Here is a 16,981-nt window from a genome sequence, read left to right on the forward strand (position 1 = left end):
GTGGAGGCAGAGGGTGTAGATGGGAGGTGACTCAGGAAGCAGCCCAGAGGCCTGTTCTCATGGGGTTGTGTGGGACTCATGGCCGGCAGTGGTTGCCAGCACTGCCTCCTCCAGCACCCTCAGAATCCAAAGTGGAGATACTGCACAGGGGGGCATAGGCCAGTGGGTACAGGAAAGGTGTGTCCTGTGTGCAAGAGGGACCCAGAGCTCTACAGAGTTCACAGCACAAGATGGAACCATGTGCTGGAACCATGCAGAGTCAAACAGGAAGATACAGCAACATACAGACTGAGGCCATGCTCACAGGAATTTCTAAGATTCTCTGATAACATACAAATCTAGCCATTTCTCACAAAGACCACACACCCCCACCCCGAGAATCTTAGGATTGAAGGGCCTTTCTGTGCTGCATGCACCCCAGCCTGGGAGCCCGTTCGCAGAGCTACCCCAGCCACAGCGTGCCCCTCAGCCAGCCCTACCCCAGCTCTGCTTCCTGATGGGGAGGAAAGGTATGCCGGGCCAGGTCACAGGAGGGCCCTCAGTGGCAGGAGCAGCAGGCTGGCTGAGAAGACCCCTGGCCTACCTGGGTTTTAGGCTGCCCTAAGCTTTACAGGGTGTCAGACCCACACGGCTGAGTCCCCACCGCTCTCACTCCCTCTCCCAGGCACTCCCTTAGGGGCTTCTCTGTGCTCCAGCCCACAGAACCAGAGCTGACCACAGGCACAATAGAAGCCTCTCCTGACCAAACCGTGTTGGTCTTGGTTGGGGCTCATGGGGATGTCACTCCAGCTACCACAGAAGCAACTTACAAGCAACTGGTTACAACAGAACTCCTGAAAATGTCCTTACCTGAACCCCAAACAGCCGAGCAAAGAAGTTGGACCCCAAGTCACCGATGACAACATAGAAGGCAGTACAGGTCCCCAGCATCAGCCCGATCATACTATAAAGCAAGTCACAGGCATGAGGTGGTTAATCCAGAGAGCCACTGTCCTCCCAGAAATCTGACAGGGCTCAGCTACTGGGAGTGCTGAGCACCAAGCCCAGCTGCACACCACCAAGACACATGGCCACCCCAGGCTGGGCTGGGGGACAGATGGTCAGTGGCCGACCAGGCGGGGTAGGTTCTGTAGAATTTACTATTTTACTTGAGGTGAATATTGAATAACATTGGAATTTTCTTACAGGGTACTAGATTTCCACTCCACAGTAGGCTCTCAGGTATTACAAAAACACTGTAATGTTAGATGAGTTAAAAGAACAGTCAGTTGCTTTCAAAAAAGGTTGTTCTTTTGAGTCGACAATTCTCTAACTTAGAAGTCTAAATGTGCAATTTCCTGGCAATTTTTTCATGTCAAAAAAATCTTACTCCAGGCTTGGCACCCGTAGCACAGTGGTTACGGTGCCAGCTATATACACTGAACCTGGCAGGTTTGAACCTGGCCCAGGCCTACTAAACAACAATGACAACTGCAACAACTAAAAAGTAGCCGGGCATTGTGGAAGGAACCTGTAGTCCCAGCTACGTGGAAGGCTAAGGCAAGAGAATTGCTTAAGCCCAAAATTTGAGGTTGCTGTGAGCTGTGATGCCATGGCACTCGACCGAGGATGACATAATGAGACTGTCTCAAAAAAAATCTTACTCCAAAGAATGGAAACTACGAAATTTTCAATTTAATGCCACCTGCATGCAGCAGCGTTTGTGGTGGGCACACTGTGTGAGGACCAGCACCGAGACTTGAACTGAGGTAGCGTGGTTGCAAGTTGTCATAGTAAGGCTTAGGGAAGGTTTGCAATCTTGCCCGTAGCCACCATAAGGGTCCAGCAAATTAGACTGTCTGCTACTCAAGAAGTGAACCTTCAGAAGCACATCATAAGGTGCAAGACCATCCCCTGTGCAGCTGTTCACTCCAAATAGCCCCCAGGTACCCTGGCTGCAGGTGAGGGACATGGGGGGCAGAGTGGCACCTACCTGGTCTCCACCAGCATCTTCCCTGCTTTCCCGTAGGCATGGAACGCTGGTGGAGAGAGAGAGAACAGTCAGTCCGACGGTGTCGAGGCCTGGGAGTGGCTGGACCAAGCTGCAGAGGCCCGTTTCACAGACCACATTAGCCTGGTACATCCCAGGTATAGAGGTATTTTTAAATTCTGGCCCCCATGATTTAGGGGGATACACCATCCATAACCAAACTACATAAAACAAGAGCAAAGCAAGGGAAAGACACAAAGCAGGTTGTTCTTTTACTTAAAATATTTTTTTTTAAGGGAGAGCAAAATATGTCTTCACAAAGCAGCAGCTGCCCCCACCCAGCGGCCTAAGCCCCAGGTGCCCAGAGGGTTGGGTCCAGGCCAGAATCCCAATCTCCACCACCTGCACCAAGGGGCTCTGTGGGACACCTTCAAGCTCCCCATCTGTTGCAATTTACAAAAGTAAAGTTAGAGTACCCTTTCAAGTGTAGCTCTTCGAGAAGGGCAGAGAGGAGAGCTCTGGCTCCCCATTGCCCAGGATAGACAGTCGGGGAGCCTGGCTGATGGAGCAGAGACATCCCATGACATAGCGCTTCCTACGGAGGGAAGAGCACAGTCTTGATCTCGACAACAGAACTATTTTTTTTTTTAAGCCGGGACTGGGTTTGAAACCGCCACCTCCAGCATATGGGGCCGGCGCCTTACTCCTTTGAGCCACAGGCACCGCCCAACAGAACTATTTTTAATATTTCTACTGATGAGAACTTAAACTCAGCAAGACCCCTCCTAGGACCTTAATTGTGACCTGGTAACCCCAGCGCCTGCTCCACAGCCCAGCCAGGGCACAGGGACATCCTGATGTTCAAGGAGCAGCGGCGGGGTGTGGGGGGGGGACAGCTGCAGCCCGCCAGCAGGACGGCTTTCTGCACTACTTCCCTTCACACAGGGGCAAGAGGTCTCCCCCAAGTTATGGAAAGCAGGAAACACACAGGCCAGTGGGATACCACGCATCCAAAACCACTCCCTGGGCCTTTCAAGTTCCTTAGGAAGAGCCGCATCCTGCTGGTCCTGGGAGCAGCAAAGGGTCTGCCTCCAGGGGCCAGTCCAGCCTCCCAAGATCCTCTGCTGCTACTGTCAAGGATCCTGGCACCCTCAAGTTCACCTAATAAGCCAAAACCCTTGCCAGATCCAGGAATGTCTACACTGGGATTTTCAGAGTGCTCATGAGCAGCTGCCACCCAAGGCTGCTGGCCCCAGAGGCCCTGCTCTCAATGACAGCACCCACAGATAGCATGAACCCTGGGCCCCACACATAGTGGTACTCTAGCCATAACTGTCCCTTTTTTTTTTTTTTTTGTAGAGACAGAATCTCACTGTACCGCCCTCCATAGAGTGCCATGCCGTCACAGGACTCACAGCAACCTCCAGCTCTTGGGCTTTCGCGATTCTCCTGCCTCAGCCTCCCGAGCAGCTGGGACTACAGGCGCCCGCCACAACGCCCGGCTATTTTTTGGTCGAAGTTCGGCCGGGTCTGCATTTGAACCCGCCACCCTCGGTATGTGGGGCTGGCGCCCTACTCACTGAGCCACAGGCGCCGCCCCAACTGTCCCTTTTTGTTCTCCCAAAAGAGGCCAGAATCTATAGCATATCCCAAACACAAGTGCACCCCACCCAGGAAGATTCTGGAACACACCTGCATCCTAGATGCAGGAAGATGGAGGCTGGGGAGGAAGTCAAGAGGACTGGGTGGAAAGCAGCACATCCTTCTGGTCCCAGGACAGCTGCCCATGACACAATGTGGCCCCTGTCCTCTCTGCCTGGGCCAACCTCACACCCACCATCCCTTAGCAGAGCCTCCTCCAGCACCCATCCACCAGGTCCTACCTGCCCTACACAGGGAGAGGGAGGAGGGGGCTGGAGCTTCCTGAATATGAATCCTGGGGCCCAGGACACAACACTCAGCAGGGCAGGGTCAGGCTTAGAACAGTTTCACGTGGGGCCAGGCCGGCTAAGGAGGCTGAACACGTAACACAGGTGCTCATCGTCTGAAAATAGGAGCTGGACACCATGGAGACTAATTCTCGAAAAGCCAGAGCTGCCTCTCCCAGCGTTGCAGGAGCAAGGGTGGTGAAGTGGTAAGCAATCCCCTTCACAAGCCACCTGACAAGTAGCCGCAAAGGGGAAGCGCGTGTCTTGGCAGTGGCAGATGTCATTAGGAAAAAGCCACCAAGCCATTCTGTGGGGTGCCCCTGTCAACAGGCTCCCCACTGGAGAGAGGCCTGCCACTCTGAGAATGGCACAATCTCCCACAATATCCATGTGGTCTCCAGGTGCAGACAAAGGACATCTCCTCGCCCCCACAGTGGCCATTGGCCACAGACCCAGCAGAGGAGGGGCCTTCAAGCACCCTGCAGCTGCAGACCGGGGAGGGGCCTGCCCAAGCACTGGCCTCTGGGTCTCTGACACACACATTTCACTGTGTGCTGATTCAGGCCACCTCACTGTGGTTTGGCTTAGCTGGCCAGCCTCACAGCCTCAACTGCCAATAATCAAAGACTCTGATGGCCTCACCAGGAAAGGACTTGGGAGGGAAGTTACCCTTTGGTTCAGAGGCAGAAACAAACACTGGACTTTTGGTGGCAATGCAAAGTGGATGGGAAAACAGGGAGCCCACGCAGCCCATGTAGGTGTGACTGTGAAACTCTGCACAGCCTTTCCTCTTGCCCCAGGCTCCTCATTCTCCTGTTAGGTAAAGGCCAATGGGGGGGGGGTGGGGGGGGGACCCAGTGTCCCAGCCACACGCTGGCTGGAGACAGAAGCTTTCATCAGGAGGCCAGGACTTTTCACCAAAACACACAGGGCCAACTCCCGAGCACACGTGTTTTGGTATTTCAACACCCACATGAACACCCCTGGAAGGGAATGCAACACCAACGGTCACAGAGCCTGGAGTGAGGCAGGAAGGAGACTCACAGGAAAGCAAGGACAGTGTCCCTGAGGCAGTCCAGAAAACATTCTAAACTGAAGGAAGAGGAAAGCACATCCTTCTCTCCTGGCTGAACTTCTGTTAAAGGAAGAAGGAACTAAAGGAAACACAATCACAGCCAACAGTATCAGGAAAAAGACAAAAACCCAGGGGAAATGCTTACTTGGCCCCAGCTATAGCCTGGACCTCGCTCGCTTCCTCCTGGAATTCCTACTGGGAAAGCCCAGCAAGATTCTCCCCCAAAAGGGGGATGTTGGGGTGCCACAGAGAGCAACCATGAGCATGGCTGTCTCAGCCTGGAATGAGAAGGGGGACCCTGCTCCAATCTGCCTGCAACAGAGACTGGGGGCAGGTGTGGCCTCTGCGACTCACCTTTTTGTGCCACTTCAATTTTGCTGGAGTGACACATCACATTAAATCTTTTAAAAATCACATTAACGGGCGGCGCCTGTGGCTCAGCGAGTAGGGCGCCGGCCCCATATGCCGAGGGTGGCGGGTTCAAACCCAGCCCCGGTCAAAATTGCAACAACAAAAAAAGCCGGGCGTTGTGGCGGGCGCCTGTAGTCCCAGCTACTCCGGAGGCTGAGGCAAGAGAATCGCGGAAGCCCTGGAGTTAGAGGTTGCTGTGAGCCATGTAACGCCACAGCACTCTACCCGAGGGCGGTACAGTGAGACTCTGTCTCTACAAAAAAAAAAAAAAAAAAAATCACATTAACATTTTAAAATAAGAATAAAACTTGGCGGCGCCTGTGGCTCAGTGAGCAGGGCGCCGGCCCCATATGCCGAGGGTGGCAGGTTCAAACCCAGCCCCGGCCAAACTGCAACAAAAAAAATAGCTGGGCATTGTGGCAGGCACCTGTAGTCCCAGCTGCTCGGGAGGCTGAGGCAAGAGAATCGTGTAAGCCCAAGAGTTAGAGGTTGCTATGAGCCGTGTGACGCCACGGCACTCTACCTGAGGGCAGTACAGTGAGACTCTATCTCTACAAAAAAAAAAAAAAAAAAAGAATAAAACTTGCTGTCTTTAAGAATAAAGCAGAATGGGCAGCGCCTATGGCTCAAAGGAGTAAGGCGCCAGCCCCATATTCCGGAGGTGGGGGGTTCAAGCCTAGCCCCGGCCAAAAAAAAGAATAAAGCAGAAGAACGATAAAAACTGAAAGGAATAAGACCCCCCCCACCTCCCAGCTCCAAGTGCCACACTTGTCTAGAGGCACCTTGTCCCAGGCCCCAGTCTTACCCAGGCCAGCATAGGTCCTCCGCTTGGTCAGGCTGGCAGACTTCACCAAGAACATGCAGGACTGATGCGTCATCCAAGAGCAGAACACCAAGAGCAGGGCCCCCAGAATGATGCCACACTGGAGGGTGGAAAGAGAGATGGTCATAGCTGCAGCCCCTGCCCACATGCCCCCCACATGTCAAAGAGCATTCATGTGGCTTCCCTCCTCCTCCATATAAATGCCCTGGTCTAGCCTCCTACAGGGTGACACCTTCCAGCATCAGAAAGGCCTATGTCCCTGGTGGGTGGCCATAGCTTTTTCCAGTGACATAAAACCCACATGTGGCCCCGGGAAGCACCAGGAACTCAGTACCCTTCCTGCCCCCATACTGAGTCCTGATGGGTGGCTGGATGCTGCCAACAGCAGCCACCACTTTTCAGCCACATGGGCCAGCGGCTGGGAGAGGCCCACACTCTCCGGAAGAGGGAGGTTACAGGCACTTAGCACGCAGCCCAGCAACTGTACTCCTAGCACCTACCCAAGAGAAATGAAAACATGTTCATGGAAAAACCTGATTACAGCAGGTTTATCCATAACGCAAAAAAAATAAAAAAAAATCCAGTGTCCTTCCACAGGGGAGTAGATAACACACTGTGGTCCACCCACATGACAGAATATTATTTAGCAGAAAGGACCAGTAACTGCCTCCTGCAGTGGCACAGATGCATCCCAAATGCTGAGCAAAAGAAAGACTACGAATTATGTGATGCCAGGCACAGAACATTCCAAGAAGCCAATACTGCAGGGCCAGTAGACAGTGCAGTACTGCGAGAGCTGGGGACTTTCTGGGGTTGTAGAAGGTTCTATGTCTGGACTGTGGTGTTTATATGACATCAAAACCCATGGAACTGCACCCTAAAAGGGGTGACCATCCTTGTACATAAACTATTACATATCTCAATAAATATGACGGTTGTAAAGGGAATACACCATGCTGGTGCCAGACGTCATAACAGGAGAGCATAGGGAGGGGGCATGTGGGAACTCTTCGTACTCTCCTCTCAACTGTTCCGTAAACCGAAACTGGCCTGTAGCTTAGCAGCTAGGGCGCCAGCCACATACACCAGAGCTGGCAGATTCGAACCCAGCCTGGGCCTGCCAAACAACAATGACAATAACAACAAAAAAATAGCCAGTAGCAGCACCCACAGCTCAGTGGGTAGGGAGCAAGCCACATACACCGAGGCTGGCAGGTTCGAATCCAGCCTGGGCCAGCTAAAGCAACAATGACAACTGCAACAGAAAAATAGCCAGGCATTGTGGTGGGCACCTGTAGTCCCAGCTACTTGGGAGGCTAGGGCAAGAGAGTCGCTTGAGCCAAAGAGTTTGAGGTTGCTGTGAGCTGTAACGCCATGGCACTCCACCAAGGGCAACATAGTGAGACTCTGTCTCAAAATAATTAAATAAATAAGCCAAAACAAAGTCTATCAACTAAAAACACCACAAGAGATACCCCCACTAGCCAAAACAGCTCAAGAAAAGACACATAATGTGGAATATTGGCTGAGGCTATAGAGTGTTGGGACCTCTGCCACTGCCCCCGCAGGCAGGAGCGCACACTGGGGCGTGCACTTGACAACTGCCACAGTCAGTGCACTGAGGGGTGCACACCCCACAAAAATGGTCAGACACCTGTCAAAGCCTGTGCCTGGCCAGCATGTTCACAGCACCATGAATGCCTTCCATGGATAGAGAGATAAACTATGGGATACCACACAACAGAACACTAGCGAGACACTGGGGCACACATGTAACAGGGCCCCACTCCCATCTTATTAAACCTGGAAGTGCTACCACACACTGGAGGTCTGAAGTAGGCCATTGGGTGAGGAGGGGGACTGATGGGGGCTGCCAAGAGGGACTCCTTAATTTGGGAGCTGGTTCCAAGGGATTGTTCATTTTGTGCAAATTCACCAAGAATACACCTGAAGTGTGTACATGCTTCTGTATATTTAACTTCAATACAATGTTTATATATTTTTAAAAGTACTAAAACTACTAAAACCAAGAAAACCCACTAAAGCAAAGTTTTTTTTCAGCAATCTGGCTGCCTAACACACACCTACTCCCAACTGCTCGCGCTGTGCCCTGGTCCAAGGAGCTTCCTGCAGAGAATCTGACTCCAGGCAAGAGCACCTTCCTCCTGCCAGGCCCTCTGCTTGCACCTCAGCCTCACTCATAGGGTTTCAGTCTCTTCCTGGCAAGTGTGAACACTTGCCCAGCTCATCCTTACCCACTCTAGCAGGACCCCGTGCCTATCCCATGGCAGATGGTCCAAATCTGGACCCAATTTAGGACTGCCTGGGTCCTAAAACATATTTTCACCTGTGTCTAAGCCAGAGCCCTGCCCACTACAGCACTTCACGGGCAGGTGTCAAGGACAACAGCTGACCAGGCCTGGCCAACACTCCACCTCTAGGATGCAGGTCTGCTTCCTGGACTCATTCCAGAAACGCCCATTAGGAGCTGGCACAAAACTAAGGTTCTCAATGTACAGACCAGATGTTGCCCCCCAGGGGCTCTGGAGGCATTCAGCCCTGGCTTCCCGCCTACGCACTCACTAACTACATCAGACAAGCAACTAACATGGGACCACAAGAAAGCATCCTCACTCAGGACAGGCTAGAAGCCTCTATGGAGAGGATCAGAAATTGCCACATAAAAATTTTTTTGGGGGGCAGCTCCTGTGGCTCAAAGGAGTAGGGCGCTGGCCCCATATGCTGGAGGTGACAGGTTCATACCCAGCCCCGGCCAAAACTGCAAAATAAATAAATAAATATTAAAAAAAAAAAGACGATAAAAAAAAAAATTTTTTTTTGATATTTTTATCCTACAGATGCTAAACATGAAAAATACAAAGTGTTTGTTAATCCACTTGTACCTATTTTCAGTTTCCAAATATCCATCCTGTTTTCATTTTTCTACCTATTTGGTTTCATCAGCTCTGGTGGCTGCACTGGGCCTTCCCGGCCTTCCCCACTCCCTGCCCTCTGGGAGGTCCAGCTGCTCAACTCTCTAATGGGCAGCGCCCATGCAGAGGAGGCAGGGGACAGCATATGTGATGCTAGGGTGGACATGTTCATTTCTTTAGAGTCTTAAGGGAAGAAGTTATCCGATTTCATGTTTCTATCAGCCCTTATTTTCCAAAACACCCAATGCCCATTTATGTGGATTATTTAAACAAAACCCACTTAGAAATGGCCACTTTCTTTTCACTTGGCATTTAGCGCTGGAATGACACCAAATGTTTTGTATAGTAGATTTTTTCGATTGAGGTAAAATTTGCACAGATCACATCAGATCAGATCAAATCTGCACAGTTTGTGAAATCCAGACCTTAAGTGTGTCACCTTGTAACCCCAACCTAGTTTTGAGGCCTGGGTTGTGAGCTTCTGAATACAAGTGCAGTAGGGTCAGAGTTTTAAAAAATAACACTATAAATAAAATAATACTGAAGCCTTGAGTTACTTTCCATTTTTGGAAGATTATTTTGCTTGTTACACTTTGCCATTCCATATAAAGTTTTTAAGTGTGGGGAACTTTCTGGCCACGCCTGAAAGGTTCTGCCAGCGCCAACTCTGCGTTTTTCATCGAGGAATTCTTCTTAGATTCTTCCTGCAGTGACAGACGCCCGAGGACGTCGCGTGAACCGCAGATGCTCCGTGGACCGACTGCCTACAACCCTAGGTACACCCCTCCCGGTTGGGCAGAGAACTGGAAACGGGAGAAGCAGGCAAGATACTCCCTTCGCCGTGGGCAAAGGCAAGGGCGGTACCATCGGTCCCACCAGACTCACCTGCTTGAAGCAGAAAGGCATGGTGAGCACACTGACCCCAACTATGCTGTTCACGATGTTCATGATCAGCCCCCAGTTGGAGGCGGCGGCCGCGGTCATGGTGATAGGTCTGGGGGCCCGGGGCCGGATGCCTTGGGGGTCGCGAGGCCACAGACACGGGCCGCGTGGTCCGGGATGCTGCGGACCGGAGCGGGCAGGGCCCGGGGACTGCCTGAAGGAGGTGGCCTGGAGGGCGGGAGGCGGGACTGGGTCAACCTCCAGACCCTACCAGGCCCCGCGGCCGCCGCCTGGCCATCAGTCCCTGGCCCTTGCTCGGTCTTGCAGTCCGCCTCCGAATCCTTCAAGCCCAGACCCGGAAGTGCCGCGAAGTGCGGGACAAGTGACACCTCAGCTCAGCTCAGCTCAGCTCAGCCGCCGCCCCGCGAACACAGTTCCGCCTTCTGCGGACTCCCCTACCAGAAGTGACGACTAAGGGGCGTAGTTAGGTGCAACTAAGCCCAGCTAGAGGCGGACCCGGAAGAGCTGGAGGGACGGGGCGGAGCCTGCCAGGATGGGGCGGGTCTAGGAGGGGTGCGAACCAATGAGAAGCGGGGTCGGGACCGCGGCCGGGGCTCTGGGCGCCGCTTTCTCCCTCCGGCTGAGCTGGGCTCTGTCCCTGGCTTTTGTACCGCTGGAGGAAGGAGGGCAGTCGAGAGCTGGAGGGAAAGGGGAACGCTGTCCCTTCCGGAGAGGAGCGTGGTCTGAAGGATTCATTTTCAGCATTACCCCCAGGACCTGTTTGGGCGCCCCGGGCACGAGAGGAGAGGCCTTAACTGAGTTGGAAAGTTAGTCTGAGGAATTAGCATGTTGTACGGATGAAACGCTGAGACACAGAGAAGTTCAGCGAGTTACTAAGGTCACACAGCTGGTAAGAGGGACCCCGAGAATCTGCTTTCCAGGCTAGCGCTCCTCAGAACTGCACCCAGATACGCAGGGAGCAAAGGAAATGCTGTGAGAGGTCAGGAGAGGTAGAGATTTGTGTGAGCAGGGAAATCTACGAGGGCTTCAAGAAGAGGAGGCAGCTAGTCTGGGGCTTAAAGGACAAATGAGAATTCTTCCTGTATACAATGGAGGTTGGGAAGAGAACAGAAGAAGGTCCCTGATACATCTGTGAATTCCTGGCATATGGCAAGTTGCTTACATGAGGCTGCTGAATGAATGCATAGAGACAGGAGAGCCGGAAAGGGCCTTCTCAGGAAGAAGCCAGTGATTCTAAACTGGCTGGAACTGTGCCTAGGAAGAATGAAAGGCTGCTGGGAGAAGATATCAGCCGAAACAGGGTTACTTTTGCAGGCACCTTCAGGATCTTAAGTCCTAGAGCAGAGGCCTATTCCTCAGGCACCAAACAGTGCAGCCACTAAGTAAACCTCTGCCCCACCATCAAGAGAGGAGGGAAGGCCAGGGAAAAGCCAGAACGATAGATGCGTGCATTCGTTTATTTTTATGTCACTGGAATCAGACATTCTATAACCTGCTTTTTAGGTATTTCATTTTATGAAATATGCATGCAAAAGATAGTGTATGAGGGGCGGCGCCTGTGGCTCAGCGGGTAGGGCGCCGGTCCCATATGCCGGAGGTGGCGGGTTCAAACCCAGCCCCGGCCAAATTAAAAAAAAAAAAAAAAAAAAGAAAAAGATAGTGTATGAGGGCTCAGTGAGTAGGGCGCCGGCCCCATATGCCGAGAGTGGTGGGTTCAAACCCAGCCCCGGCCAAACTGCAACAAAAAGGTGGCCGGGTGTTGTGGCGGGCGCCTGTAGTCCCAGCTGCTTGGGAGGCTGAGGCAAGAGAATCGTGTAAGCCCAAGAGTTAGAGGTTGCTGTGAGCCGTGTGAGGTCATGGCACTCTACCCAAGGACAGTACAATGAGACTCTGTCTCTACAAAAAAAATAAATAAATAAAAAGATAGTGTATGAAACTTAAACATATGGTTTAACAAATAACAATAAATACCTGTGGACCCACTATCCAGCTTTAAAAACAAAATATTACCAAAAACTTAGAACTCCCTTCAAACTTAGATGTTCCCTTAGGAGATTCACCACCACACTGAATGTGATCTCAGTCCTTTATTCTCGCTACTCTACAAATCCCATTGTGTGAATAGCCCAGAATGTATAGCCATTCTCCTGCTCAGGGCACCTGAATTGTTTCCAATTATTTGCCATCATAAACAGACATGCAGTGACTGTACTTGTCTCTTTAAGGTATATTTGTTAGAGTTTCTCTAGAATAATTACCTAGAGGTGGAATTGCAGTTTCAAGCATAAGTGTACCTAAGACTCTACTAGATATTGGTAAATTGCTCTTCCAAGTAGCTATAAGAGTTCTTCCTGGTTTACATCAGAGATTGGCAAACATTTTCTATAAAGAGATTGTAAATATTTTCTGGAGGCCAAGTGCAGTGGCTCATGCCTGTTATCCCAGCACTTTGGTAGGCTAAGGCCAGGAGTTTGAGGCCACCCTAGGTAACGTAGTGAGATCCCCATCTCTACAAAAAGTTTAAAAACTAGCCAGGCGTTGTGGTGGTTCACAACTCTGCAGTTGTGGGAAGAGGCGTAAGCCCAGGAATTCGAGATTGCTCTGAGCTATAATTAGGCCACTGTACTCCAGCCTGGGCAAAAGAGGGAGACCTTATCTCTTAAAAAAATAAAATGATAAACTAAATCCCTGGCCATTTATGGCCTATCATTTGCAGGCCATATGTCTTTGTCACAACTATTCAGTTTTGCTGTTACAGATCAGAAGCAGCCATAGACAACACACAAACACATGGGTGTGTCTGTCTTCCAATAAAACTTTATTTACAAAAAGAGCAGCTGGCCCGATTTGGCCTCAAGGATGTAACCTTCAGAATTCTGCTCTCTGCTCTCAGTGTCCCCAACATTTGGCCAATCTGGTGAATAAAATGGAATCTCACTGTGGCTTTAATTTGTTCTCCCTAATTACAAATGAGGTAAATAATTTGTATTTTTATTGCCTGTTCATATTCTGTGAAGTACTGTTTGTTTGTGTTCATTTTTCTGTTCAGCTGTTTGTCTTTGTTCTTAAGAATTTCAAGGAGTTCTGTGCTTGATAACTAACCCTGTCCCTTAGCTTGGGTTTGTCTGATGTCTCCTCGTTACATTATTTTTCCATTGCTGTCTTAACAAATTACTGCAAACTAAGCAGCTTAAACAACACAAACTTATTATCTCTCAGTTCTGTGGATCAAAAGTCCAATATGGATCTCACGTGACTGAAATCAAGGTTTTGGTGGGCTGTCTTGCTTTCTGAAAGCTCCAGGGCGGAATCTGTTTCCTGTTCACTCAGCTGTCCACAGAACCCAGTTCCTTAGGATTATGGAAGCAAGATTCTGTGCACTGAGGACTGTGCCCAGCTTCCCCCAGCCACCTCTGCCCCGCCAGCAGCCATGGTGGAAAGAGCCCAGTCCCTCGTACATCATATCCTTGACCTAGCTAAGGAAAGCTTTTCAGTTTTAATGATTGATTAGATTAGATTGGGCCCATCCAGATAATCTAGGATAATCTCCCATCTCAAGGTTTGCAACCTTAATCATATCTGCAGAAGTCCCTCTGCCTGTAAGGTCACATATTCACAGGTTCCGGAGATGAAGGGTTGTGTGTGTTTAGGGGCCACGATTCTGCCAGCCGCCCTCCTAACAGGATTCCTATTGTGTGTCCTTGTCATACAAGTAATGCCTTTGTTTCATGAGTCTTATGCGGTACGTATGGTGGGTGGGTGTGTGTGTACCACATACTTCCCGGTTTATCCCTGCATCCAGCTGCACATGCTGACATCATGCTCACACCAATACCTCTGGTTGCCGTGGAGGCTCCCCCACCCACCCACTACCGATGCTCTCTCAGGCTCCCTCAGTCCACAGCTGCCCCTAGCCATGCCTGGAGGTCCTGGGCACCCCCTGGCCTACCTAAATGCTTTGAGTGCAGGGGCAGGGGCCTGCCTGGGAGCCCATCCTCAGCCAGAGCCCTGAAAGCCACCACTAGAGGCCAACTCAGGCCTATTTGTAGGCCCGGGTGCTCACACTCTGAGAGGAGGGCTGGGGCCAAGGCAGGGGTGCTGGGCAGGGGCACCCAACATGACTTGGCCAGAATACCCTCCTTTCCACCATCCTGGAATCTCCCAGGAGAGGCTCACCCAGGCATCTGGTGGGGATGGGAAAAGGCCACGGGGTATTTTACACAAGGAATTTAGAACTGACATTGGCAGAGCCTATTCATGCAGCCTTCCCTGCCCAGTGCCCCAGACCCCATGCCACCTCCCAGCTATCCCACCCACTAAGGCCCCTGTCTTCCAGGGAGCAGCCGCTGCTGAGAGAGTTGTGTACTCACAGTCCTTCCCTGCGTACAAAGCGGGTAGTACTCCATACTATTTGAACCACACCAGATCCAATTCTAGGCTATTCTGGGTGCAAAGCTTTGGGGGCCTCAGAGGTCAAACCCCTGTAGATCCCTAAGTGGGTGATAGCTGGTCCCCATCTGGGGCCTCCCTTTCCCTGGCCTCAGAGTATGGAGCCCTTCAGGTCCTAACTGGTGGTGGGAAGTGGGTGCAGTGTTCAGCTGTAGGAGTGTTTGTTCCCAGGGCAGGGCCTGAGAGCTGGGGAGGTACAGACCCGTGCCCTCCCCAGGCAGGTGGCATCAGGGCACACGACAGGGCCAGATGAACACTGGGACTTTTGCAGATAGCCCAGGCTCAGGCAAAAGCTGCAGATCATAACCTTGGCCACCAGGAGGAAACTTCCCCTGAATCTTGTACTTAGTGGGGGTGGTTGAGAATCTTATAAGATGGAAAGCCTGCTTTCATCTACATTTTTTCCCCTTCTCTAAAAATTCCAGGCACAAGAGAGAGCTGCCTGGACATATAAGTGCAGCGTTGCTGGTTCAGGCTGGAGCCACACACAGTGAACGTGAGTGGCAGCTCAGGTGGGCTCCCTGCCTTGGTCCCCAGGAAATTCACTTGTGCTCCCCCTTGCTGCACGGAGCTGGACACAGGTCCTCATTGAGCCTGGGGGTGGGAAAGGGCCTACACTGCCCCCTGCTTCTTCCCAGCCCTTCAGCTGCAACTGCCAGGCTGCACAGGGGCTGCCCAGGCCCAGAATTAAGGAGACCTCTTCCATCCAACCCTTCCAAGAGCAGCCCCCCAAAAGGTGCATCCCAAACGGGCTTGTCTAGATAATGCCAGGCTGTGTGGGACCTGCCCAGGCTCAAGGGAAGGTTATGACCCATGGGATGGCTGGAATGTCAGATGGTCATGCCTTGCAGGAGGGGTCCCAGGCTGATCGCTTTGCTGTCCTGTCCTGGAAGTTTCCCTAACTTCCCCCTGTCAGGACCATGATGACCCCAGGGGCCTGAGTGATGAATCACTGACTTCTCTTTGCTACACTGTGGGGGGTGTAAGAAGGTGAGGGAGACACAGCTGGGAGTCCTGAGGCACAGCTGGGCTGCATCCAGGTTCCCACCCAGCAGCTGCAGTCCTCAGGCTCCAGCACACCAGGACAGCAGGCCCTGGGGATGTATCCAGGAATGTGGCATGCCTGGGCCAGCAAGGGGTTCCCCAGCTGAGCAGGGGCCCAGCAGATGGGGCCTGTGCAATTACGGCTGGTGAGGCCTTTGAGGAGGTGAGGCCCTGACAGAAAGTGAAGGCTGCAGAGGTAGATGCAGGGGGTCTGGCAGAACTCAGTTCTGAGGCCACGTGGGGCCTGGGATGATCACCATGTGCAGGCCTGGCCAGCCCTTCCTGGTTCACACTCCTGCTCTTGTGTAATCCTTAGACCCTGTCACCTGGTCAGGAATAGTATCTGCTTTTGACAGGTGAGAACACTAGGTGCTGTAGGGTCTGCTGCCCCAAAAGGGGCCAGTATATGCCGCCCTGGCCAGTGTTCAAGGTGATGCGGATGGGAAGGTCACCTCCAGGCCCACAGGGAAGAACAAGCCCCCTCTGCCCCATGCTGTGATCTCTGGGGCCTGGTGCAAAATGAGAATCTGTGGCCCCTTGTTTGAAAGGCAGGGAAAAGAGGGTACTATGGGGTGAGCTCTTCCCTGTCCTGCCAGGTCCCTCGCCTCTGCATGGTGTTTTTTATTTGCTATTGAATGTCATTCCAAAGAAGGGGTCCTCAAACTTTTTAAACAGGGGGCCAGTTCACTGTCCCTCAGACCGTTGGAGGGCCGGACTATAGTTTAAAAAAAAAAGAACTGGGTGGCGCCTGTGGCTCAAGGAGTAGGGTGCTGGTCCCATATGCTGGGTTCAAACCCAGCCCTGGCCAACAAAAAAAAAAAAAACTTAAGGGGTGGTGCCTGTGGCTTAAAGGGGTAGGGTGCCAGTCCTATATGCCGGAGGTGGTGGGTTCAAACCCAGCCCCTGCCAAAAACCACAAAAAAAAACAATTAAAATTAAAAAAAAAAATTTAAGAAAAGTATGAACAAATTCCTATGCACACTGCACTTATCTTATTTTGAAGTAAAAAAACAAAACGGGAACAAATACAATCACACACCTCATGTGGCCCGCAGGCCGTAGTTTGAGGACCCCTGTTCCAAAGTAAAGGAAAAGTTTAACCTTACACGATTAGCAGGCATTTGTGCTGTTCATCTTTGTGTGGTGCAACGGCAGCTTGAAATTCAGAGACAACATCATCGACGTTTTGTGGCCGGTTTGTGCTTGTGGATTCTATTGTCACCCAACAGTGCAGACTGCATAAAGCTCACTCAGCTATTTCATTTCACTTCTTGCAAGCATGCATTCCCCTGAACCACTGCCCTCCAGTCCAGGCAACAGGGAGGACCCTGTCTCAAAAAAAAGAAGGCGGCGGCTCGGTGACTGTGGGTCAAGCAGCTAAGGCACCAGCCACATATACCAGAGCTGGTGGGTTCAAATCCAGCCCAGGCCTGCCAAACAACAATG

General features: G+C 51.7%; 1 protein-coding gene across 5 annotated transcripts in view; it reads right to left on the reverse strand.

Annotated features, from left to right (window-relative positions):
* Positions 1–10,482, reverse strand: part of SLC38A10 (solute carrier family 38 member 10) — a 45,854-nt gene extending 35,372 nt beyond the window's left edge. For 4 of the 5 annotated variants that reach the window (XM_053569012.1, XM_053569015.1, XM_053569010.1 and 1 more), the window contains exons 1-4: positions 10,025–10,482; positions 6,189–6,306; positions 1,973–2,018; positions 850–943 (exon numbers count right to left, since the gene is read on the reverse strand). In XM_053569012.1, the coding sequence (XP_053424987.1) occupies positions 850–943; positions 1,973–2,018; positions 6,189–6,306; positions 10,025–10,123 (357 nt within the window). In that variant the 5' untranslated portion in view covers positions 10,124–10,482. The remainder of the gene's footprint in view (positions 1–849; positions 944–1,972; positions 2,019–6,188; positions 6,307–10,024) is intronic. The other variant, XM_053569011.1, reaches the window with a different exon arrangement.
* Positions 10,483–16,981: the final 6,499 nt, after the last annotated feature.

Source organism: Nycticebus coucang, chromosome 18, assembly GCF_027406575.1.
Source record: "Nycticebus coucang isolate mNycCou1 chromosome 18, mNycCou1.pri, whole genome shotgun sequence".
NCBI classification, from domain to species: Eukaryota; Metazoa; Chordata; class Mammalia; order Primates; family Lorisidae; genus Nycticebus; species Nycticebus coucang.